Source organism: Hyperolius riggenbachi, chromosome 9 (genome assembly GCF_040937935.1).
Source record: "Hyperolius riggenbachi isolate aHypRig1 chromosome 9, aHypRig1.pri, whole genome shotgun sequence".
Classification (NCBI taxonomy): Eukaryota; Metazoa; Chordata; class Amphibia; order Anura; family Hyperoliidae; genus Hyperolius; species Hyperolius riggenbachi.
The window spans coordinates 77970283-77995619 of NC_090654.1; the positions used below are offsets into that span (position 1 = coordinate 77970283).

General features: G+C 43.6%; 1 protein-coding gene across 3 annotated transcripts in view; it reads right to left on the bottom strand.

Annotated features, from left to right (window-relative positions):
• The window catches only part of CHCHD6 (coiled-coil-helix-coiled-coil-helix domain containing 6), a 418276-nt gene that overhangs the window by 207734 nt on the left and 185205 nt on the right, over positions 1–25337 (bottom strand). For all 3 annotated transcript variants that reach the window (XM_068251581.1, XM_068251580.1, XM_068251582.1), the window contains one exon: positions 4216–4286. In XM_068251581.1, the coding sequence (XP_068107682.1) occupies positions 4216–4286 (71 nt within the window). The remainder of the gene's footprint in view (positions 1–4215; positions 4287–25337) is intronic.

Consider the following 25337-nt stretch of genomic DNA (forward strand, 5'->3'; position numbering starts at 1 on the left):
GCGTATGTGATCACCACCAGGGAGCAATTAAACGTGTTACTTTAGACTCTCTCTCTATGACTGTAAACACAGCGAACACCTGAATCGCTGATCTGATGCCTCTTGGAAGAAATCTCGGGAGCGTATCAAAGCTGAAGACGCCACCAGGTTCTGTGCAGCACATTTTACTGCTGATTAAGAGTGAGATGCTCAATCAAGGAAACAGACAATTAGGAAAGTCAAAAGTAGAGATATATTCTAAAAAGTTAAATAAAATCCTGCTGGTTCCACCTTGCTAAGCATCACAACCCATAGGCGGTCTCTAGTACAACAGTTCATTTACAGAAAGAGCAGACGTCGCACAAACAGTTCAGGCTACATCAGTAATAAACCTCACAGCCCGTCTACATCTACCTGCTGATCATTTTACTTATTTATAGATCACAGACGGCTCTGCCGAGCTTTTTCAAAGAAAAATTGCATTGACTGGGGGAAAAAAACGATAAATAATTATGTATTGGTACGGTGCCGCCATCATTATGAAGCACTTCAAAAAGTACATTGAAAAAGTCCCGCCGCTAACTGTCCTTCAGAGTAGTTCACAATCGAATCCCTACCTTAGTCAAAAAGTCTAATGCCCGAATTATGTTATCATATATTTATACAGTGCTGAGATCATTCCGTAATGCTTCACAGAGTACATCAAACAAATCATGTTACTAATTGTCCCTCAGAGGAGATTACCGTCTAACCCCTACCTCAGTCATAGGGCTGGGTCCTAGGTTTAAATCCCAGCCAGGGCACTATCTGCACAGAGTTTGTATGCTCTCCTCGTCTCTGTTTCCTTCGGGCACTCCGGTTTCCTCCCACATCGAGACAGGGACGGATCTAGGGGGGGGGGGGGCAAGCGGGTATCTTGCCCCAGGCGCAGTTTGTTGAATTCTTAAAAAGGCGGCAAAATGAATGGCAGTTTAGGAGCAAAAACCTGACCTTTAGGCGCCAAAACATGACCTTGCCCCAGGCGCAACTTGGTCTTGATCCGTCCCTGCATCGAGACAACTAGCACTGGCATAATAGCAAAAAACTGTGTGCGGTGGTGACAACTTTCATGAACATTTATAATCCCACCTAGAGTTGATCAATGAGATGCTGATATTCTAAGGTAATGAAAATGTCAGGGCTGTGGAATCGGTCCAAAAATCCATCGACTCCGACTCCTCAGTTTAGGATTCCACCGACTCCGACTCCTCGACTCCGACTCCTCTAATTTGCATATTACAATTTTGTTGATTAAAAGTATGTAACATGAAATTCGTCTCTTAACTGCCAACGCTTAGGAATTTTACAAGACAACTGAAGTGAGAAGGATATGTAGACTACTATATTTATTCCCTTAAGACTAAAACTAGTCCTTGGTAAGAGTACTTGTAAAAGGTACAAACCGGAACAAAGAACATCTATCAGGCCCTAGGCAATGTAAGTGTGGGTGCATGTAAGAATGATGTGCAGGTACTCTGCAGGGGAATGAGGAGATTGTAAACAGACAACACCTCTGTGTTAAATGTGCACAGCATTCTCAGTGGATTCCCTGCAGCTCTGTGGGGAGTGCATATGTAGAGTATAGTACTACTGTGTAACAAAGTAAACCTGAGACAGATGAAATTAAAGTTTTATACATACCTGGGGCTTCCTCCAGCCGTCTTCAGGATAATCAGTCCCTCGTTGTCCTCCTCCACCACCTGGATCTTCTGCTATGAGTCCAGGTACTTGAGCCAGTCGGGCGTAGTGCGCATGCACACACTCCGCCGCCAGGAGCATACTACACCTGTGCAGCACTATTGCACAGGTGCAGAATGTTCCTGGCTGTGGGAGCGGCATGCGGCCAGACAGCGCTGACTGGCTGAATTACCAGGACTCATAGCAGAAGATCCGGGTGGTGGAGGACAGCGAGGGACTGATTAGCCTGAAGGGGGCTGGAGGAAGCCCCAGGTATGTATAAAACTTTACTTTTCATCCGTCTCAGTTACCCTTTAATTTGTAGTCACCAAACCAAATTTTAACAACATATCAAATTATTTGATTTCATCAGCAAAGGGAGTGCATACATTTGCATAAATCAGCATCAATGCAGAATTATTTCCATCTCGTTGACCATCTCTATTAGTGACACAGCTACACATCAGGCTTTATTCTTACAGCATAGATGTTATTTAGTATATATAAGAGATTCCTGTGTACACATCATATATCCAGTCACAATCAAATATGTATATCCGACCTTAAAAATACGGGGACTGCTTTATTGAAGCAGCACAAGTAACTAATTTTGATTGGTTTATTTCATTTTTGTGGACTAAGCACAGCTATTCCAGCAGTGGCTGGATAGTGTAATGGTAAAGGGCTCTGCCTCTGACACAGGAGACCTGGGTTCAAATCTCGGCTCTGCCTGTTCAGTAAGCCAGCACCTATTTCAGTAAGGAGTTTCTTGGGCAAGTCTCCCTAACAGTGCTACTGCCTACTGAGTGCGCTCTAGTGGCTGCCTCGCAAGCGCTTTGAGTCCGACAGGAGAAAGGCGCTATACAAATACTGCCATTATTATTATTATTATTATATACTGTATATATACATTATTTTTTAATGACTATTAAAAATAGAACATTTTATCATATTTTCTATTTTAATTGCAGTTACAAATTCATTAGGAGTCGGTGCATTTTTTCCCGACTCCAGGCACCCAAAATTGCCCGACTCCACGACTCCGACTCCACAGCCCTGGAAAATGTAGTTGGAATGTGTATGTATTTTGGAACCACACTGCATTTGATTGGTCTAATTACATGTTGCACACTACCTGCAACTAAACCTGCATCAACTTGCAAAATTAGCATCTTATTTTCACTCAACATCCAGCTGTCTTTCCATTTGGTCCTCTGCCACTCACACATAGGTAGATTCCTGTTACATGCAAACTGGGGAACGTAAAAGGCAGGACAATTACAGCAATCCAGAACTAAATACATGGCAGTCCCCATGCATTTACCCTGTTACAGTAGTTCCACTTGAAACTGCCCCAAATATGCATCCAATATATTGTTCTTAGGTGCAGGCGTTTACCGCCGATCGCAGAATCACCAGCGATCGCTCGCACTTTTAAAAGTATATAGCAGTGTTATCAATGTCGCAATCTCTAGCAATTCACGGTAAATGCAAATGAGGTGCATGCAAAGCTTTTTCGCGATTCTGAGTGATTGCGATTGAAATGTAAAAAAATATGAAACGTGATCGCTAAAAAATTGTGAAAATGTCCCAAAAAAAATCTATCTCGCCAAAAGCTAGCAATTTTGCAATCCCCAATGTGAAGGGGCCCTTAATAGTATTCCCACAAAACAACGTCCTGTTCTGCTCTCCCACACAATGCCACTAATATAGTGGTCCCCCCACACACTTGCCTTAATAGTGCTCCCTTTGCAGTGTCCAGTACGGTGATCCCTTCATATATTGCTCATACAATCCCCCTAATAGTATTCACCCTCGATATAGGGAGCTGGTGTAGTGATAGGCAGAAGCAGCATCTGTAATCATAGGCAGAACAGCAGCAAGTGTAGTGGAGAGAGACTGGACATGTTGGGGAATTGGAAAATGAAGCATGGGATGCCAAGGAACTGAAGTGAATGGGACTGGGGCATAAGCATGGCACAGAGAGGGACAAGAGCAGTAACAATGTAAAGATGCATGGAGCAGGTTGGCTGCATCTCAGCAGACATAGCAGTGAGTTCTGTCAGAGATTTGGGTAGCAAAGAAACTTTAGAAATCATCAAATAAAAGAGAATATATACAAATGGAGATGGAGAATGCTGGCACTAGATAATACAAGGCAGGATGCTCATACAAAGCTTGAGAGATTACCTGTGCTTATGGTGAAGGGAGAATCCACCGCTTCATCAGAACCCTTAAACAAAGTGTCTGCCTCTGAGGAAGAGGTTAAAAGTTGCGAAGCAGCTGTTAGGCACCTGCTTGTACCTAGCCCCACTGCCTTTCTACCTATGTCTGCTACTGCAACTGCCATCATCTTCTGCACTGAACCAATGACAAATGAGGTCTGCCTAGCTGCTGAGGTCAGATGAACACCACTTCTTCTACTACACCTTCAGTACTAGCGCCAAACGGCGACGAGGTAACATTTCAAAGATGGATCTGGGATGAATGGTTTAAAAAAATAAAATTGAAATGTCTTACTTTACTCGAAGTTCTGCATTGGTGGCCGCTGTGTGGAACTGCTCTGCAGTCAGTTTGTAAATTTCCAAGTTCTGAAAAAGATTAAAAACCAGAGATGATATGAAGTTTATCGCCCTCCCCATTTCAGCAAAATCCACTTTGAACTGTAACATTTTATTGCCTCATTACCACTTAGAGGTAGGGAATGGGGCAAGCCAGTGTCCAATATGCAGTTCACTTTTTCTTCTTAGTTTTCTCCAAGTTTATATTTTCACACTATGGGCTTGATTCACCAAGACAAATAGCATGCCTTATCAGAGTTAACACACCTTATCAGAGTAGCATAGCAAGTGCTACGAACTTATGTCTGCTAATTGGCAATGACGAGAACTCCACTCGTCCTGCGGGTCCAATCACTTTAAAGGACATTATCCCCGCACTTTCGTTGGCCCAATAGGCTGCCTGTCAAGTTTCCTGTCAAGTGCCCATGAGCCTATTGGGCCAATCAAAGTGCGGGGATTATGTCCTTTAAAGTGATTGGACCCGCAGGGGCTCAGCGCAGGACGAGTGGAGCTCTGGTCATTGCCAATTAGCAGACATAAGTTTGTAGCAATCGCAATGCTACTCTGATAAGGCGTGTTAACTCTGATAAGGCATCAACTCTGATAAGGTGTGTTTACATTGATACGATGTGTTAACTCTGATAAGGTATGCCATTTGTCTTAGTGAATCAAGCCCTGTTAATAAAATGGCTTTTAAACACCCAGCAAGCAGGAAAATACACAAAATAATAACTTTTTCATCTACTTTTTTTTGGTACTTTTTGAATTGGGAAATGCTGAAAAGTTATTTTAAAGAGAAGATGAAAAATTACCACCTAGGAGAAAACTTAGGAGAAAAAGTGAATTGCATGTGGGCCAATGTCTCTTTGTACTAAATAAATCAGGGGCTAGTTTTCAAACCCTTTGTACAGTGTCAGTTTCCCTGTTGCACCTAACGGTCAAATCAATTAGTTTACCTAGACAAACCAGGAAATGATGTACAGCACATCTTGGGCTTGATTAAATAAAGTTTTAATGGAGAAAAAAAAAACAACAGATACTTACCTCGGTAGAGATAGATCCTCCAGAGGCTTCCCACGTCCTCCTCCAGACCACAGACACATGGACCTCCTGGAAGTGTGCGGCTCCGCTCTTGTCAGTGAATGAAAGTGGCCACACTGCACGGGGCGCCTCACACCAGCGCAGAAGCACAGAGCTTTTCCTGCTGAACACCAAGCAACTCCATGCTACTGTGCAGGCATGAGGCGCCCTGTGCCTGCGCAGTACAGTCATGCTCGTTCACGGATGGGAGCACAGCCATGGTCACTCCTCCACAAGGCCCTTGAAGAGATTTGCGAGGTCCCAGGGCTGGATCAGTGGAGGCAAGAGGGATGGTGGAAAACTCTGGATTATCCATAGGCTTCCCTCTACTGCGGGAAGTACCTATTTAGTGGCCGTTTATCGCTTCAGGTTTCCTCTAAAGAACGTTAATGTTAACATGTGGAGACAGCGCATGTTAACTACTTGACCACCACCAGTAAGAGTATTTACATCCCTGTATTTACACACATATAAACAAAAACAAACACTTGGTTCTGTTTCTATTTTTAGAACAAACTAACTCTGTATCTCCACCCTGTGGCCAAAAAGTTAAACCACATCCAAATACCCTATTATGCACCTTCCCATAGAAACATAAAATACATTTTCATTATTTTAAAAAAACATTAACGCAATTTACCTAACAATTTAATCAATTTATGTAACTATATATACATGTGCCACCAATTACTTTGCACATCACTCAAATGAGTTATGCAAATTGCTATGTAAATCACATACGAGACAGTCATCTTACACATGGGCTGTCTGCACACATTAGGATGAATGTTCTTTAGTGAATCAAGCCCCTTGTGCTAAGGTAACATGAATGGGTCAGTCAGCAAATAAGGCAACACCAAGATACAATAGGAGACAGGTCTCAGCATGCAAACTTAAGGTGGCCATACTTCAAGCAAATTGGTAACCGATCGACCATCGATTCGATTAAAACTGGTGCTGCCAAGAGCATGCCCAATCGATGATGTGACCAATATCAGGCCGAAATTGGTCGCACGTATCGACCAGACATGCTGCAAGATGTTGGGCTGGCATGCTCAATTGGGTGCGTGACGATAACTATGTGTGATATTGGGATGAGCAGTGATTACAATGGAACCCCCGATGCTGCCCCACAGTGTAAAATGTGCCCCCTCAATGCTCTGTGCATAAAAAATGTACCTGTCACAGGCTCTGTCTCCTCCCTCTTCTTTCCATATACACGCCCCATGTGGTTGTGGGCGCAACTTGAGAGCGTGTGTGATGTCACACCGACAGGTAAAGTATTCATGCAAGAGGCACATTTTACACTATGGGGACAGCGAGGTAACAAGTCGGCGTCACAAGATTTCATGCTAAAATCATTTGGGAATCGGCCTGCAGTATATGGGCAGCTGGCTGATCAATTCTGATCTGAGAGAGATCTGTCTCTTGGTCGAATCTGCCCATCATTGTTAGCTGTATGATCACCTTTACATTCTAAGCATATCCTGCTCAGTAGTTGTTACTTCTGATTCTGTAGGATCTACTAAGGGAGCCATCACAATAGTGATATACACAACACGTTTTCACGCCTCTTCTAATGTCAGACTTGTACAGCAGCATTTTGTAAGGGTTGAATGGTACGCCTATGAACTGTAACTTGTAAGGACTTCAGATAACAGATAAAAACAGAGAACAGATACTCAGCAAATCCAAATAACAGCACATTCTTTATTATAACTTGTAGAATTAAAAGTTTATTTGCCTACTTGAATATGGGAACTATAGAGACACAGTGTTCAAGCTACAATGAACATTGAAATCATGGGCTTGTAGCAGATTCTATGAACATTCCTTAATTTTACATGAAGCAATTAAACTCTTTAAGCTGGCTGAAATTCTATATAGCCATTTCTGTAAGTATGGAAAAATCCAATTTAAATATTCCCAGTGTAAGCGAAATTTCCATACACTTGGTTTGTCTATTGTATATGGCCATACAATACAAGATATTAAAATGATGACTACCATAATTCCATTTGTGTCAGATTCGGCCTTTCTTTAAGATTATCAGCTAAGGAAGTGGTGAATAATTTATTTTCAGTGCTTAGAATATTTCGTTATAAATCTTAAAGAGGAACCGTGGGGAAAATAACGTCATGAATAAAATTGCGATGTTTTTTTTTTTTACAATATTAATTTATAAATTATTTAGTATCTTCCCATTGTAAAATCTTTCCTTCCCCTGATTTACATTCTGAAACTAATCACAGGTGGTGACATCTTTAGTTCTGTCAGGTGATCTCTGCGGAATGTTTGTTTATGGGAGTTCCAAAGCCAGTACAAAATATACTTGGTCTCCCAAAATTCTCGGGTGGGGTGTCTACATAACTAATCAACCTAGGCTAAACATCACTGGGAGGGTGGGGATACATTCAATATACAGCTACAGTATATATAGATAGAAGAGGTTTCTGATCCTGAAACCAGGGTATCCTGAATCATTTAGGCCTCGTTCACATCACAAACGCGAACGGGCAGGCACGCGGAACGCAACGCGTACGAATGCACGCCATCCGCGTTTGTGTGCGTTGCGTGGCTGATCCCATCACTGAAAAGTGAATGGGACAGCCACGCGTTTTACAAAAAATGCGTGCAGCATGCGTTCCCCGACCGCACAGGTCCGGAACGCATGCAGTGTGAACATCAGACATTGCACTCTATGTAATGTCTGATGTCGTGCGTGTCGGCCACCTGCACGCGTTTCCAAAACGCGGCTGGAAACGCGTGCAGTGTGAACGGGGCCTTACTGCATTTTACTATATGACCTGAAAGCGCTTGTGCAATGATTCTCAATGAGAAAGTTCATAGCTGAGCGGTTCGTTGGCGATCTGCTTAGAAAAGTGGTGCTTGGGCCATTTTTGAGGCGATTTGCCTCAATGGAAGGTAAAGGAAAAATGCAAAACGTTTACAAAATCGCTTTGGCAAGCGATTGCGTAAGCGTTTAAAAAAATACATTGGATTTATTTTTTCTGGATCAAAAGATGGAAGCGCTCTGCAAAAGCGCTTACAAAAAAGCCCACAAAAACAAGCAGAAAATCGCCGGAAAACGCTTTCAAGAAAACGCAGAAAGAAAAGCCCACCGCGGACGGATACACGAGCCGAACACAATGTGAACAAGGCCTGAGGGCCCATTCACATTAGAAGTGCTGTTCTGAGTGCTTTGTGATTGATTAGCGCTTTTTAAAAATGTCTCCCATTCACTTTCACTAAAATCGCGGTAAAAATTGCCGCAATTTTCACATCCGCTATCGCAAAATCGCTTCAATTTTTACTGCTTTCATTTTTAATGAAAGTAAATGGGAGCGATTTTTAAAAAGCGCTAATCAATCACAAAGCGCTCAGAAAAGCGCAACTAGTGTGAATGGGCAACACAGAGAACTTTTTTTTTTAAATGAATCCATAGGTCCGATCCTACTTTATTATGCTAGTTCTTATTTGTACATGGAGGTATTTGCATTACCAGCTCTTTTTTTTTTTTTTTCCTTTCTTTTCTTTCTGATCTTTTCGCGTGTTTAAGTAGTTTTATTTTAACTGTGTCATACTTCTTTTTTTTTTTAAATAAAATTTCCCACTGGTTTTATGACATTACCTTCAATTTATGAAGCTATTAAAACATCTTTATATATGAGATAAGTACTTTTGTATGATTGATCCTGAGGAAGAGGAGAATGAATTGACTTGTTAATGATCTGAAATAAAAGTTTTCTTTATTAGATTACTTTCTGTGGTACCATTTAAAGAGGAACTCCAGTGAAAATAATGTAATAAAAAAAAAGTGCTTCATTTTTACAATAATTATGTATACATGATTTAGTCAGTGTTTGCTCATTGTAAAATCTTTCCTCTCCCAGATTCACATTCTGACATGTATTACATGGTGACATTTTTACTGTGGGCAGGTTATGTAGCTGTTTCGAGCTGTTCTGGCTTTAACAGACAGCTGTAAACAGCCATTTCCTGTCTGTGAACATTGTTACATTGTGGCAGTTTGCCCAGAGTACCGCGGTACCAGAGCCTCTTGTGGGAGGGGTTTCAGCACAAAATCAGTCATACAACGCCCCCTGATGGTCTGTTTGTGAAATGCAATAGATTTGTCATGTAAAAGGGGCATCGGCTACTGATTGGGATAAAGTTAAGTTCTTGGTCGGAGTTTCTCTTTAATTCTCCTATAGCCACAGCCCTGTAAAGTGGACTTAACACTTCACCTCCTCTACAGTCCCTCGGGGTGAGAACAGAGCATGCTCAAAAGATCTTTATCGCAAATCATTAACCTGCTGATTCACCGCAGACTTCAGGCTTGTACACACACCGTACTAAAGGCAACGACGGGTCCGTTCAGAAACAGCCTTATCAGTCTGCCGACAGACTGTACACACGCTGTACTGTCTGCTGAAAACAGGCCCAGCAGGAGGTGACGATGGACCCATCGTTGCCTTTAGTATGGCGTGTGTACAAGCCATTATGCTGGGGGTACACGGTACATTTCTGTACCGTGTATCGACCAGCTGATCCGCCAGCTGATAATATTCACCCGCCTGCTCGATTCCCGCCTGCGGACAATGGCAGGGAATCGAGCGCTGATAAAGAAGCGCCGGCGGGGGCGAGCAGTAATCGATCCGCGCGGACGAGCGGGGGCGCGGCTGGGGTCGATCCGGCTGCTAATTGAGCCGCCGGTCAAACCGTGTATCCCCAGCATTATGCTGGGAATACAGCATACAATTTTCTGTTAGATTCTTCTGTTAGGTGCTTCTGTTAGAATGCATAATTAGATTATTTTCTGTAGAGAATGGTCATTATCTCTGGTGCATTGTCTTCTGTTTATCTCCTGCTGAGTAGAACAATACCAATTGCTCGGCAGATAGATGGTAAGATAGATTCATTTCCAACATGTTGAACTTTATCTATCTGGCAGGTAAATCTAACAGAAAATTGTATGGTGTATTCCCAGCATAAAGCCGCATCTACACGAGTAGATGCGGCCGCGATGCTCCTTATCAATCGAGCCGCTAATGCGGCTCGATTGATAAGATCTGACAGGACGGATCTCCACACCGCCGATTCCCTGCTCGCTCCCCGCGAGGGGACAATGGCAGGGAATCGAGCGGAAGGTAAGCGGCGGCGGCAGGAACGAGCGGGGAATCGAATGCGGGGGACGCGGCGGGCACGCGGAAGAGGCGATCCGGCGGCTAATCGAGCCGCCGGATCGCTGCAACATCTTATAGTGTAGACGGGGCTTAAAGAGAAACTCCAACCAAGAATTAAACTTTTTCCCAATCAGTAGCTGATACCCCATTTTACATGAGAAAGACAATGATTTTCACAAACAGACCATCAGGGGGCGCTGTGTGACTGATTTTGTGCTGAAACCCCTCCCACAAGAGGCTCTGAATACCGCGGTACTGCTGGCAAACTGCCACAATGTAACAATGTTCAGAGACAGGAAATAGCTGTTATTAGCTGTCTGTAACAGACAGAGCAGCTAGAAACAGCTAAATAACCTGCCCACAGTAACAATGTCACCATGTAATAAATGTCAGAATGTGAATCTGGGAGAGCAAAGATTTTACAATGAGCAAACACTGACTAAATCATTTATACATAATTATGGTAAAAAATGAAGCACTTTTTTTACTACATTATTTTCACTGGAGTTCCTCTTTAAGGCCACATTCACAGCGGGATATTACTGTTTAACAGGAATGCAACAAGACGAAAAAGACGTATCACATGTTCCAACAGCATTGCATCGCATACAATGAAGCACATGGTCAATCTTTGCATGTACTGTTAATGTGCGCGTGTAACAGTAACCGTACTGTGAACATTGCATAGGTGGTGCATTGTGGTGCAGTAAGCTGCATTATAAAGCAGCCGTTACACCGCATTAATAGGCACCACAGTGAACTGGGCATAACACAGGTTTAATACTCTAATGTGCATTCCAGCCATTTCAATGTTCATTCTCACCATTCCGGGTAAGCATCTCCAAGCATTTTTCTTTTTTCATTTATATACAATGGTTAACAGCACAGGAGTTACTTCTGTTTTGTTTTTTATCTTTATTACTAAGTATGGCCAATGAGATGCTAATAATTCTGTGCTGATGCAAACTTCATGCAAAAATTTGCTGTTTGCAACCACTTCGGCCCGGCTCACATCTGCATTTGCCAACGGAACCAGCCGTATGGTTCTGTGGTCCGTTCCTCTGAATGGACAAAAAAATGCAGCAGGACCCAATTTTCTGGATCGTTTCGCTCAGCGGAACAGAAACGGAAGGTTTTGCAGCTACATAGAAACAAATAGAAAACTGACAGTTTACAGCACACTGGCTGTAAAAACGGACAGTGTTTACCTGATCCTGATGGCTGAATCCGTACGGCCGGCTCCACATAAAAACGAAGATGTGAACCGAGCCTTCATTTGGTCCATTGCCAAGTTGTTTACATTTCAACAAAATCTGCATCAACTTAGAATTCTATTAGTATCTCATTGACCATACTTGGCGGTAAAATATGAGCTTGCAAATCTTCCCAAACAGATGAAGCTCGAAAAAATTAAATAGGAAAAACAAACGTAAAAAAAACACAACCTTATTCCGCTTCAGGATGTTGGTAATTGAAATCTATGCCCTGTTTGGGGCCTGTTATCCCTGCCGGGTGTAGATTTCAATTACTGTGTTGCTGCAGTTCACTTGCTCTGCTGTCGCTATGACAGCATGACAGCAGAGCTCCGTGAGCCGGTCAGGACCCGATTTCATTGGCTCCTGATCATGTGATCAACGTGAACCAATCACATTGGCAGCACGCTGCCGCATGCCACTGTTTGAAGTTCCTCTTTAAAATGCTGTCTGATGACACTACCGCAGTCTATAAGCAACCAGGGCGGACACACAGTGGCATCATCAGCATGCTTTTGAGATGCTGAAGAGATCCAAATCATCAGCTGAAAAACAAACAAAGAAACCCTTTGAAGACTGTCTCCTTGCTGGATACTGAACACAACACCCAAGATCTGCAGGGCAAGAGTTTTAACCCCTTAGCCACCAGTAAAATGGGCTTGATTTTCTGGTGTTTTTTGCAGAGCCACCCTTTATATCTGATCCAGCATCAGTGTTAACAGTATTTATTTTATCTGTAACATTTAACCCTCCTCAGGCAGAGAGGAAGGTGAATGATGCGCATCACACACAAATACCTCTCAGTAAGAGGAGATAATACTTATACCCCCGGCTGTGAGGTTTATATCCAGCAGCCCTGTAATTGCACCGGAGTCCAAGGCTTACAGTCACCCAACTGCTAAGCTTCTTCTGGAAAGCCTGCTGTTCCCACCTCAGCTACAAACTGCATCTTATTGCTAGAAATAGCAAGAGCAGGCGAGGGAAAAGTCACATTACTCCTGGCTGTGCCCTCCCTGTGGTGACAGAGTGACAGCTGACAGCATGGGACTCTTAGGTATGGACAAGGAATCAGGCTGTCACTCTATAATCCCCTACCACTTCCTGGTTTTTATCCCACGTAGAAGAAGCCTGAGAGGGCAGCTCAACAGACAAACGTGTAACATGGTAATAAATCTGTGACGCTCACAGCAAGTGTGGGGCGGAGCCAAGAAAGTTGTATTTCAGTATAGATCCAAAAATGGTTACACTTTTAGCAGTTATCAGGTTACAGCCATACATTTTTCTGGCAGAATACGTTTCTACATATTTCTGAGAGCAGAGGGAAAGAGAAAGTGTCAATATAGTTCATGTATTTTCATGTATGAACACTTAATAGACAGCAACTGAGCAGAAACAACAAAACATTTAATCTACTTTCTAAATGTTTAAATATAAAATAAAATCCTGGGTTGACAAAAATAGTCATTTTTAGGAGTAGGAGGATAAATATAATTGTTTATCTCATCAGTTTATTTTCACCTCGGGTTCACTTTAAGAGCTGCAGGATGTCAGCAGTGCTTACCAATGACAGCTTGTGGGCTGAACGCTTGATTTTTATATTTCCAATCAGGAGCATAACTACAAATCATGCGGCACCCCAGTAAAACTTTAATGGGGGCACCTTAATTTACACAACCCTTCCCTTGTCTCTACATGGTGACTCTCACAACATGGGGGTCCATCATACAAGGATCATATAATAGGTGTGGCCATCAGGATCTTCACACTCATAACATGTGTAGCCACAAAGACCTGATCTGGAGTATCAGAGAAAGAGAAGGTTAGTAGTTGGACCCCCCCCCCCCCCCCACACACACACACACACACACACACACACACACACCCCTGGGCCCCCCTGCAGTTGCAAGGGCTGCTATCCCTGTAATGATGCCGCTATTTCCAATGCATTTTTGTTTTTTAAAGCTGACCTGAATTCAGAACTCTCTCTCTGTTCCAAAAGATAAGAACCAACATACTAACTTTTAAAGAAAAACATTTCATTGTTACAGCTGAAACAAATCCTGAAATATATCTGCAGTGTGTCTACTTCCTGCTTTCATTAAAGCAGATATATTAACATCCTGTGTTTACCAATAAGTTGCTCTGCCATGGCAGCCAGTTGACACAGCTGAGAGACCAAATTACAACTTGTGATTAGTCATAGCTGAGGGGGAATTAAAAAGGCTAAACTCTCTAAATATATACCGGGTGCTTGTCTCTCTGCTTTCCTACCGTCCTGTGCAAGAGTTAAGGTCCACTTTAAATAAAAGTAGCTGAATGGAATACACTGAGACAAAGTGTACCTAAACCAGGACTCTAACATTACCACTAACCCTCTAAGGCCCCGCTTCCACTATTGCGGGATCCCTTCTCAGAGACTCTTTCCTACACTACTATTTTCACCCCCAGACAAATAGATTTCAATGGGCTGTGATTCCCTGGCTGAATTTACATGCGGAGGAAATGCTGGAATCACCCTCACTGGACATAAGCCCTTTGTCTTTGCAGGCAGAGGGGTTATGGGAATCCATTTCTTTCCTGAAATTTTGCTTTGTACATTTTTAGCATAGTGTAAAGTTAATTTAAAACGATGCAAGCTGAACACTTGGTGGCTCCTGAAGTGCTGGACAGCTCCATTCCCAAAACTATCATCTGGCTTCTAGCCCTGTATACTCTGCTACCGTAGTGGTTGTGGATCACCATCTGGGTATTCCATAGCACAGGTCCAAGCAGCATCCCCAAGAGCCATATCAATTCCTCCCATGCACTGATTAGGGCCAAAAATTATGAAACAGCCGTGTGCATGTTGGGTTGGTGTGGCTCTGTAAAATGTATTAGCTATAGGCTCACTATACACCAGCTGTTTTGACAGTGCAGCCTTGCTTCCTGGGGCATAAAGGGATGATTTACATCTTTGGGAGTGATGCATCATGGGAAACCCCAGTTGCTCACTTACAGCTCAATTATCACAAATATATTGTTTTAAGAAGGCAAATTTATATTTAACCGGCTTTATACAAGGTTAGTTGATTAAGGTTTGGGTTCACACTACAACAGACCCAGCCAAAGCAGTACCAAATCCATAATTTATGCATATGGTATACCACTCCAGGGATACGCAGGGGTTAATTGCAGTGTGTACCATTTGCTGGAAGAATGGCAACACATACCAATGGGGACTGTCCTTTCTCAAAATGCAGCAGATTACGGTAACTTCATTAATCCTAATTAATATTTCATCAATTACTGTGATTGGCTCACAGTGTTCACAAGGTAAGGAGCCAATTAAATTTTCTCCTGACTGGCGCACAGAGCTCAGCCTGTGATTGGAAGCACAATCACGGTGGGAGCACACAGAGCTGGGCTATTGAAGTCTACACCCTGGCAGTGATAAGCGGCTGAAAACATGACATGGACGGAACAGATTCAATGGACACATCAAAAACAGTCTAATGTTAACCCTCCCATAGAAAATTATTGTGGGCTTACGATCATCTGTTTTTGTCCACTACCTGTTGCCTCAAAACTGCAGTACAGCGGACCCAGTAAACTAATCCTTAACCCATTCAGGTTCCGTCGTTTTCACTTGAGAAATGTTCACCTCCCATTAATTAGCCTATAACTTTATCACTACTTATCAGAATGAACTGATCTATATCTTGTTTTTTCCGCCACCAATTAGGCTTTCTTTGGGTGGTACATTTTGCTAAGAGCCACTTTACTGTAAATGCATTTTAACTAAAAGAATAAGAAAAAAACGGAAAAAATCATTATTTCTCAGTTTTCAGCCATTATAGTTTTAAAATAATACATGCCTCCATAATTAAAACTCACGTATTGTATTTGCCCATATGTCCCGGTTATTACACCGTTAAAATTATGTCCCTATCACAATGTATGGCGACAATATTTTATTTGGAAATAAAGGTGCATTTTTTCCGTTTTGCATCTATCACTATTTACAAGTTTAAAATAAAAAATACATTGATATTTAAAAAGTTTAGACCCTTAGATAAATATTTACATGTTTTTTTTTTTTTTATTGTAATGTTTGTTTTTTTTTTATATTAAACATTTTATTTGGGTATTTTTGGGAGGGTGGGATGTAAAGTATAGTTTTATAATGTAATTGTGTGTTATTTTTAATTTTTTTTTTAATTTTAGTTGTAGTTTTACTTTTTGGCCACAAGATGGCGGCCATGAGTTTGTTTACATGACGTCACTCTAAGCGCAACACACGCTTAGAGTGACTCATCGGGGAGGGAACGGCCAGAAAAAGCACAGCGCTTCCGAGAGAAGCTGTCGCTTTTTCAGCGGGGGAGAGGAATCAGTGATCGGGCACCATAGCCCGATACATTGATTCCGTGGCTACCGAATCCGCGGCCGGGAGTGCGCGTGCGCGATCGGCCGCGGTAGCGCACATGGTTCCTGGACGTAGTTTCTACGTCCAGGAACCAAAATAGGTTAAAGTGAACCTCCAGACTAAAAATCTACTCGGCAGCACTGAAAAGGCTTGGTGTTTCTTTAACAGTTTGAGAGCATCAGAACTTTGTTTTTCTTACCCAAGCCTCATTTTTAGCAGCACAGAAGCTAAGCTCCGCCCCATCAAAGAAATCTGCATGGGCATTTTTCCCCTGATGCTGTATAAATCATGATGGGATTTCTGATGTTGTTGTTCTCGTTGCCTAGTGCACACAGCTGGGAGGGGTGATCAGGATACAGGACAGTTGTAACTGTGTCTCATGCTCCCTGTCACCTCCTTTCCACCAAAAAGATGGCTGCCCCCATGAAATCAGAAACATTTGCCTGTTCTTTTAAAACAGGGTGGGTAAGAGATTATATTACCTATCTATTTAATTAACATAACTAATGTAACTTAATGACAGTATATTTGTTTAAGCTGAAGATCCCCTTTTAAGGTGCACACACATCTGATTTTTCCAAACGATCGGTCAAGCGGATCCGTCAAAGCCAGTCTTATCAGCTGAATGATCGTTTGTACACACGTCTGACTTGACGTTTAAATGACCGGTCGTTTGGAAAAATCAGATGTGTGTATGTACCTTAAAGGACTTCAGAGGCGAGGGGCAACAATCTATGTTTACACACCGGGGGATTTTTCCAGCCTCTAGTAGCCGTTTCAGTCCCTCGCCACATCCCTGATCCTATTTGGTGTCCCGATGGTCGCCCATAATGATCGCGACCCGCAGGTCGTCTCTTCTGCCCCTGTGCAGTATGCACCAGATGACGTAGATGCACAGAAGAGACCGAATATTAGTGGTGCAGAAAACATCCTTCATATGACACTGCGCCACGGTGCAGCAAGACAGTGACGTTTCGCCTGCTGGGCAGGAAGTATATCACTGGGATTCCTACGCATACACGCCGCACTCCCGTCGTGCACACTTACATATTAACTTGCATTACTGCATAATCCGCGCGGTAGACTTGGATCATGCGTTAACGTGCTACAGCCTTTGCGCCAGTATTGCGACAATTAGGAAACTTCCAATTGCACCGCTTTGCATCACAGTGCGAGTCTCCACAGACTTGCATGGCCCTTGCGGTGGGAAGGCGCTGGGGAAGTGTAACACTGTGCCTTGCACAAGGGGCCTCAGGAATACTTCCATCTTTGATGCAGTGACATTTGTACGCTCACGCATAACTTTGTATTCATGGTTGTGTAACAAGATATAATTCTATAACCTTCTTGCACTTGCTATGTCAACCCAACCTAACCATTACCACATTTACATGGCGATCTGCAGTATTCACTGTTCATGGCTGGGGTGCTGCAGCTAGGCACAGGTAAAGCGGTTAGGTCCAGTGACTCTCAAAATTACACTGCTCAAAAAAAATACACACAACACAACAACAACACAATGTAACTCCAAGTCAATCACTCTTCTGTGAAATCAAACTGTCTACTTAGGTAGCAACACTGATTGATTAACAATTTCACATGCTAATGTGCAAATGGAATAGCCAACAGCTGGAAATTAAAGGCAATTAGCAAGACATCCCAAATAAAGGAGTGGTTATGCAGGTGGTGACCACAGACCACCTTAAAGAGAATCTGTATTGTTAAAATCGCACAAAAGTAAACATACCAGTGCGTTAGGGGACATCTCCTATTACCCTCTGACACAATTTCGCCGCTCCTCGCCGCATTAAAAGTGGTTAAAAACAGTTTTAAAAAGTTTGTTTATAAACAAACAAAATGGCCACCAAAACAGGAAGTAGGTTGATGTACAGTATGTCCACACATAGAAAATACATTCATACACAAGCAGGCTGTATACACCCTTCCTTTTGAATCTCAAGAGATTATTTGTGTTTTTCTTTCCCCCTGTTCTCATGCACTGAAGTTTCAGGCTGCTTGTTTCTTCCTGCAAACAGCTTTGCCCTTGTCTGTAATTCTTCAGTATGTGAAAGCCCAGCCAGCTCAGAGGACGATTTATCCAGCTTGTAAAAGATAAGAGAGAAGAGAGAAGCTGCTCTAATCCTAAATAACACACAGGCAGTGTGCATACAGGGGCCTGGAAGGGGGAGTTCATAGCAGAACCACAACACTGAAGAACTTGGCAGCCTTCCAGACACAGGCTGACAAGTCTGACAAGAGAGAGATAAGTTGATTTATTACAGAGATGGTGATAGTAGAACGTGTTGCAGTAAGCCAGAACACATTAGAATAGCTTTTTGAACTTGTAGGATGATAAAAAACAGAATGCAATTTTTGTTACGGAGTCTCTTTAAGTTACTATGCTTTCTGGCTGATGTTTTGTGCACTTTAGAATCCTGGCGGTGCTTTCACTCTAGTAATAACATGAGATGGGGTCTACAACCCACACAAGCAGGCACGTGCACAGGGGGGTGCTCTGGGTGCCCAGGCACCCCCCTTTTTAAAATCTTCAAAAAAGGCCCCTCTCGCCGCGCAAAATAAGCTCCGCCCCTGACCGCGATAAGCCCCGCCCACCCGCGGGAAGCTCCGCCCCCGCCTGGGACACTTTCAAGTGAAGAGGCCCAGACAGGAATCATAGTGTGGCATACTGACCTCTCCCTCCACCTAGGACCCATACTGACCTCTACCTCCACCTAGTACCCAGTGACCACGCCCTCCCCTAGCACTCACAGTGACCGCTCCCTCCACCTAGGACCCATACTGACCTCTCCCTACCCAGTACCCACAGTGACCTCTCCCTCCCCCACCACCCACAGTGACCTCTCCCTCCACCTAGCACCCACAGTGACCTCTCTTACCCAGCACCCACAGTGACCTCTCCCTCCATCTAGCACCCACAGTGACCTCTCCCTCCACCTAGCACCCACAGTGACCTCTCCCTCCACCTAGCACCCACAGTAACCTCTCCCTCCACTTGGGACCCATAGTGACCTCTCCCTCCCCAGCACCCACAGTGACCTCTCCCTCCCCCAGCACCCTCAGTGACCTTTCCCGCCCCCAGCACCCATAGTGACCTCTCCCTCCACCTAGCACCCACAGTGATCTCTCCCTCCACCTAGGACCCATAGTGACCTCTCCCTCCCCCAGCACCCACAGTGACCTCTCCCTCCACCTAGCACCCACAGTGACCTCTCCCTCCCCAGCTCTAGCAGTGATCCTGCCTACCCCAGCACCCACACTGACCTATCCCTCCCCCAGCACCCACAGTGATTTTTACCTCCCCCAGTGGCTACCCTCCTGTCCGCTGCAGCATCCACAGGGACCTCCCATCCCAAAAGCAGCACCTACAGTGACCTCTCCCATTGCCAGCGCCCACAGTGGCTTCTCCCAACACCCAGCATCCACTCCCTCCTCCAGTAACCACACTGACTTCCCCCAGCACCCACAGTGGCCTACCCTTCCCCCAGCACCCACACTGACCTCTACCTCCTTTAGCAGCAACTATGCCATTCGTAGCAGCACCCATAGTGACCTCCCACACCCTGCACCCACAATGACCTCTACCTCCCAAGACCAACAGTGATCTCCCCCAAAGGACCCACAGTGACCTCCCTTTCCGCCAGCACCCATACTGACCTCTACTCTTCACTTCTACAGCAGGGATGGGCTGCACCTTAATGGGGAGGGTGCAGCTGCATTGGGGGAGAAGATGGCTAAACGGTTGGAGGATATTTCAAACTAGGATCTGGGGGGAGGCGGGAGAATAAAGTCTCAATACGTAGACAAGATGAGGTAAAAAGACTGGGAACCTATCATTATGGAGGGTGGAGAGGGGGGTGGGGACAGTGTAAAGATTAAGGAGGTTGGTAAAAATTCAAGTAGCCCATTTCATGTAAACAAAATTGGTAAATGTGGTGGTAAAAATATAAAGTGCATGGTAACCAATGCTCGGAGCCTTGCAAATAAAATAGACGAACTAGAGTTCATTCTGAATGCCAAAGGCTATGACATTGTGGGAATAACCGAGACATGGATGGATGAAAGCCATGACTGGATAGCTAATTTAAAAGGATACAATGTGTTTAGGAGGGATAGAAAAGGGAAAAAAAGGTGGAGGGGTTTGTCTCTTTGTTAAGAATTCTCTTACAGCTGTCCTCAACGATGAGATGGAGGAAGATTGCGAAGATGTGGAGTCCGTTTGGGTAAATATTCATGGTGGAAATAAAAGTTGCCAATTGCTTATTGGGGTATGCTACAGGCCACCTCTTATTAATGAAGCTGCAGAACTGCGATTACTACAGCAGATTGAAAAAGCTGCAGGTAAAAATGAGGTCATAATTATGGGCGACTTCAACTTTCCAGACATTGACTGGAGTATTGAGGCTACCCATTCTGGTAAAAGCAGCAGATTTCTGGCAGCACTACAGGACAATTACTTGACTCAAATGGTAACTGAACCAACTAGGGGGAATGCGTTACTGGATCTGATCATTTCTAATAGACCAGATAATGTATCAAATGTGCAGGTTCAAGAACATTTGGGAAATAGTGATCACAACATGATAACGTTTGATCTGGTGACTGATAGGCCACGGGGCAGCGGGACCACTAAAACTATGAATTTTAGAAAAGCAAAGTTCACTCAAATTAGGCAGGCACTAAGTTTGGTGAACTGGGATAATGTACTACAAGGGGAAGACACTGAAGGGAAATGGCAAGCTTTTAAACTTATACTCAATCAATACTGTAGTATGTATATCCCATATGGAAACAAAATGTCTAGGAATAAAAAAAGGCCTCTATGGATGAATAGAAAGGTTAAAGATAAAATGAAGAGGAAAAAGAATGCCTATAGGGTCTTAACACAGGAGGGGACTGAGGCTGCACTAAGCAATTATAAGGAGTGCAATAAAAATTGTAAAAAAGAAATTAGGCAGGCAAAGATTGAAGCTGAAAAACAAATCGCTAAGGATATCAAATCTAACCCAAAAAAGTTTTACAAGTACATTAACTCTAAAAAAAGAAAGGTTGACTGTATAGGACTCCTAAAGGATGAGGATGGGAACTCAATGGTGGATGACCAAGGTAAGACAGAGTTATTAAATGCTTTCTTTGCTTCTGTCTTCACAAAAGAAACAGCACTGTTGCAAACTACAGAGGCGGAAGAGTCTCAATCTTCTAACTGTAATATTAAATACTTAACGCAGGAAGAAGTGAAGGCAAGACTAAATAAATGAAAAATAGACAAGGCACCTGGCCCGGATGGCATGCATCCTCGGGTCCTAAGGGAATTAAGTTCAGTTATAGATAAACCCCTTTATCTTATCTTTTGTGACTCTCTTGCAACTGGCAGAGTCCCAGTGGATTGGCGTACAGCCCACGTTTTCCCATTATTTAAGAAGGGCAAAAAATCTGATCCAGGAAATTATAGACCTGTAAGTTTAACATCAGTTGTATGCAAACTATTTGAGGGGTTACTAAGAGATACTATACACGACTTCATAGTAGAAAATAATCTTATTTCTCAGCATCAACATGGGTTTACTAAAGACAGGTCCTGTTTGACTAACATGCTCAGCTTTTATGAGGTAGTGAATGCTAATATGGATATTGGGAATGCTGTAGATGTGATATACTTGGACTTTGCAAAGGCCTTCGACACTGTTCCCCACAAAAGTCTGGTGCAAAAGTTGAGGATGCAAGGACTGGGGAAGAGTCTGTGTTCATGGATAGGGAACTGGCTAATGGACAGAAAACAAAGAGTTGTGGTCAATGGATCGTACTCAAAATGGGAGACTGTTAGCAGTGGGGTCCCACAGGGGTCTGTTCTGGGTCCAGTGCTCTTCAATTTATTTATTAATGACCTAGTAGATGCAGTAGTGAGCAATGTTGCTATTTTTGCAGATGATACAAAATTGTGCAGAATCATCAACTCTCAGGAAGATAGTGTCATATTGCAACAGGATCTGGATAGGATGGCTATATGGGCACATACATGGCAGATGAAATTCAATGTTGACAAATGTAAGGTCATGCATTTTGGACGTACTAATGGTCTAGCACCATACAAAATAAATGGGATACAGTTGGGGACATCAAACTTGGAGAAGGACTTAGGAGTACTCATTGACAACAAGTTAAATAATCGTACTCAATGCCAAGCAGCTGCAGCTAAAGCTAACAAAATTTTGGGATGCATTAAAAGGGAAATAAAAACTCGAGATGCTAGCATAATATTGCCCCTGTTTAACTCTCTAGTAAGGCCACATCTGGAATATGGAATTCAGTTCTGGGCACCACATTACAAAAAAGATATTGCAGTTTTAGAGCAGGTGCAGAGACGAGCAACAAAATTGATGCGTGGGATGGAAGGTCTCACTTATCGAGAAAGGTTAAATAAACTGGGTTTATTTAGTCTAGAGAAAAGACGCCTTAGAGGGGATCTAATTAACATGTATAAATACATCAGAGGGCAATATAATACCTTGGCGGATGAGCTTTTTGTCCCTAGGCCTTCTCAAAGGACTAGAGAACATGATCTGCGCATGGAGGAAAAACGTTTTAGCCATTTATTTAGGAAAGGGTTCTTTACAGTTAGAGTGATTAAGATGTGGAATGCATTGCCACAGGAAGTCGTTATGGCAAACTCTATACCTGCATTTAAAGGGGGCTTAGATGCTTTCCTTGCGTTGAAAGACATCCATGGCTACAATTGCTAGGTAATGCCTAATGATGTTGATCCAGGGATTTTATCTGATTGCCATCTGGAGTCGGGAAGGAATTTTTCCCTTTAGGGGCTAATTGGACCATGCCTTGTAAGGGTTTTTTCGCCTTCCTCTGGATCAACAGGGATATGTGAGGGAGCAGGCTGGTGTTGTACTTTATACTGGTTGAACTTGATGGACGTATGTCTTTTTTCAACCAAAATAACTATGTAACTATGTAACCCACAGTTCCTTCTCCCCCCAGCACCCACAGTGACCTACCCTTCCCCCATCAACCACACTGACCTCAAATTTGAGCACCACACCCTTGAGGATCCACTGCATTGCCCTGCCCCTTCCTGCAGCACCCCTTCCCCTCATAGCTGGCGCCCAGTACACACACTCACATGACGCCAAGTATCTGCACCCAGGCCTAAAATTGCACCCAGTACGCATACCTGCACACAGCTTCCAGATGGCACCCACTATCTGCACCAAGTATCCACTTAACCCGTAACCGCACCCAAAGTACCTGCATTCAAAACCCATGTGATGCCCAAAGCCCACCCATAGCCAGCACCCAGTACAGACATGGTGCCAAGTATTCGCACCCATGTCACACCCGGTACCTGCACCCACATGACATCCAGAACATGCACCCAGATCTTACATGGCACTAAGTTCTTGCAATCAACACCCGCATGACACTCGATACCCAACCATAGCCAGAACCCACATGACACCCATCATCTGCATTCAGCAGCATGACAATCAATATCCCCCTAGCCAGAAACGAGGAGCGGGGGGCATGCGGGGGAAGGCATTGCCAGGCCCCTTTTTTAAATTTGAGCACCCCCCACTTAAGGACCCTCTGCACAGCCCTGCACACAAGTGGCTCAGGCAGTGCACCTTCTCCAGAATTGCACATCAATGCGTGCTGTGGCAAGAAGGTTTTCTATGTCTGTCCGCAAAGTGTCCAGAGCATGGAGGTGCCACCAGGAGACAGGCCAGTACATCAGGAGACATAAAGTAGGCCATAGGGGATCACAAATCCAGCAGCAGGACCACTACCTTCGCCTTTGTGCAAGGAGAAATAGGAGGAGCACTGCCAGAGCACTGCAAAACGACCTCCAGTGGGCAACAAATGAGCAGGTGTTTGAAGTCTAGAGTCAGAAACTTTAGGGTGGTATGAGGACCCAACATCCACAGGTGGGGTTTGTGCTTACAGCCCCAACACCATGCAGGACATTTGGCATTTGCCAGAGAACACCAAGATTGGCAAATTTGCCTATGGCGCCCTGTGCTCTTCACAGATGAAAGCAGGTTCACACTGAGTACATGTGACAGACGTGACAGAGTCCGGAGACATCGTGGAGAACGTTCTGCTGCCTGCAACATCCTCCAGAAAGACCAGTTTGGCAGTGGGTCAGTAATGGTGTGGGGTGGCATTTCTTTGAAGGGATGCACAGCCCTCCATGTGCTCGCCAGATGTAGCTTGACTGCCATTAGGTACCGAGATCCCCAGACTCCTTGTGAGACCATATGCTGGTGCGGTTAGCTCTGGGTTCCCCCTAATGCAAGACAATGCTAGACCTCATGTGGCAGAAGTGTGTCTGCAGTTCCTTCATGACAAAGGCATTGATGCTGTGCACTCCATACCTGAATCCAATTGAGCACAATTCGGACATCATGTCTCACTCCATCCACCATGCCATGTTGCACTACAGACTATGTTGCACTACAGACTATGTTGCACTACAGTCTGTCCAGGAATTGGTGGATGCTTTAGTCCAGGTCTGGGAGGAGATCCCTCAGGAGACAGTCGCCGCCTCATCAGGAGCATGCTCAGGCATTGTAGGGAGGTCATACAGGCACGTGGAGGCCACATACAGTACTGAGCCTCATTTTGTCTTCTTTTAATGACATTACATCAAAGTTGGATCAGCCTGTAGTGTTTTTTTTCCATTTTAATTTTGAGTGTTAAAAATGCAGACCTCCATGGGTTGATATATTTGATTTCCATTGATAATTGTTGTGTGATTTTGTTGTCAGCACATTCAACTATGTAAAGGACAAAGTATTTAATAAGAATATTTCATTCATTCAGATCTAGGATGTCATATTTTTGTGTTCCCTTTATTGTTTTGAGCAGTGTATTTTCAGCATAGCATGAGGCGGCAGGAAAGCGCCATCAATCCATGCAGACATCTACAACCCTTCTTAATTAAAAAAAAAATTATAAAAGTAGGCTGGAAAAATATAAATCTATACAGAATATGATTTAAATATTATGGGAACTGGTTATTTAAATCCGGAACAGTACAAACAAAACATACCAAGTGTTGAAACTGAGAAACTGTTTTTAGAAAATATATGCTCATTTTGAGTTTAAGGCCAGCAACATATTTCTAAAATGC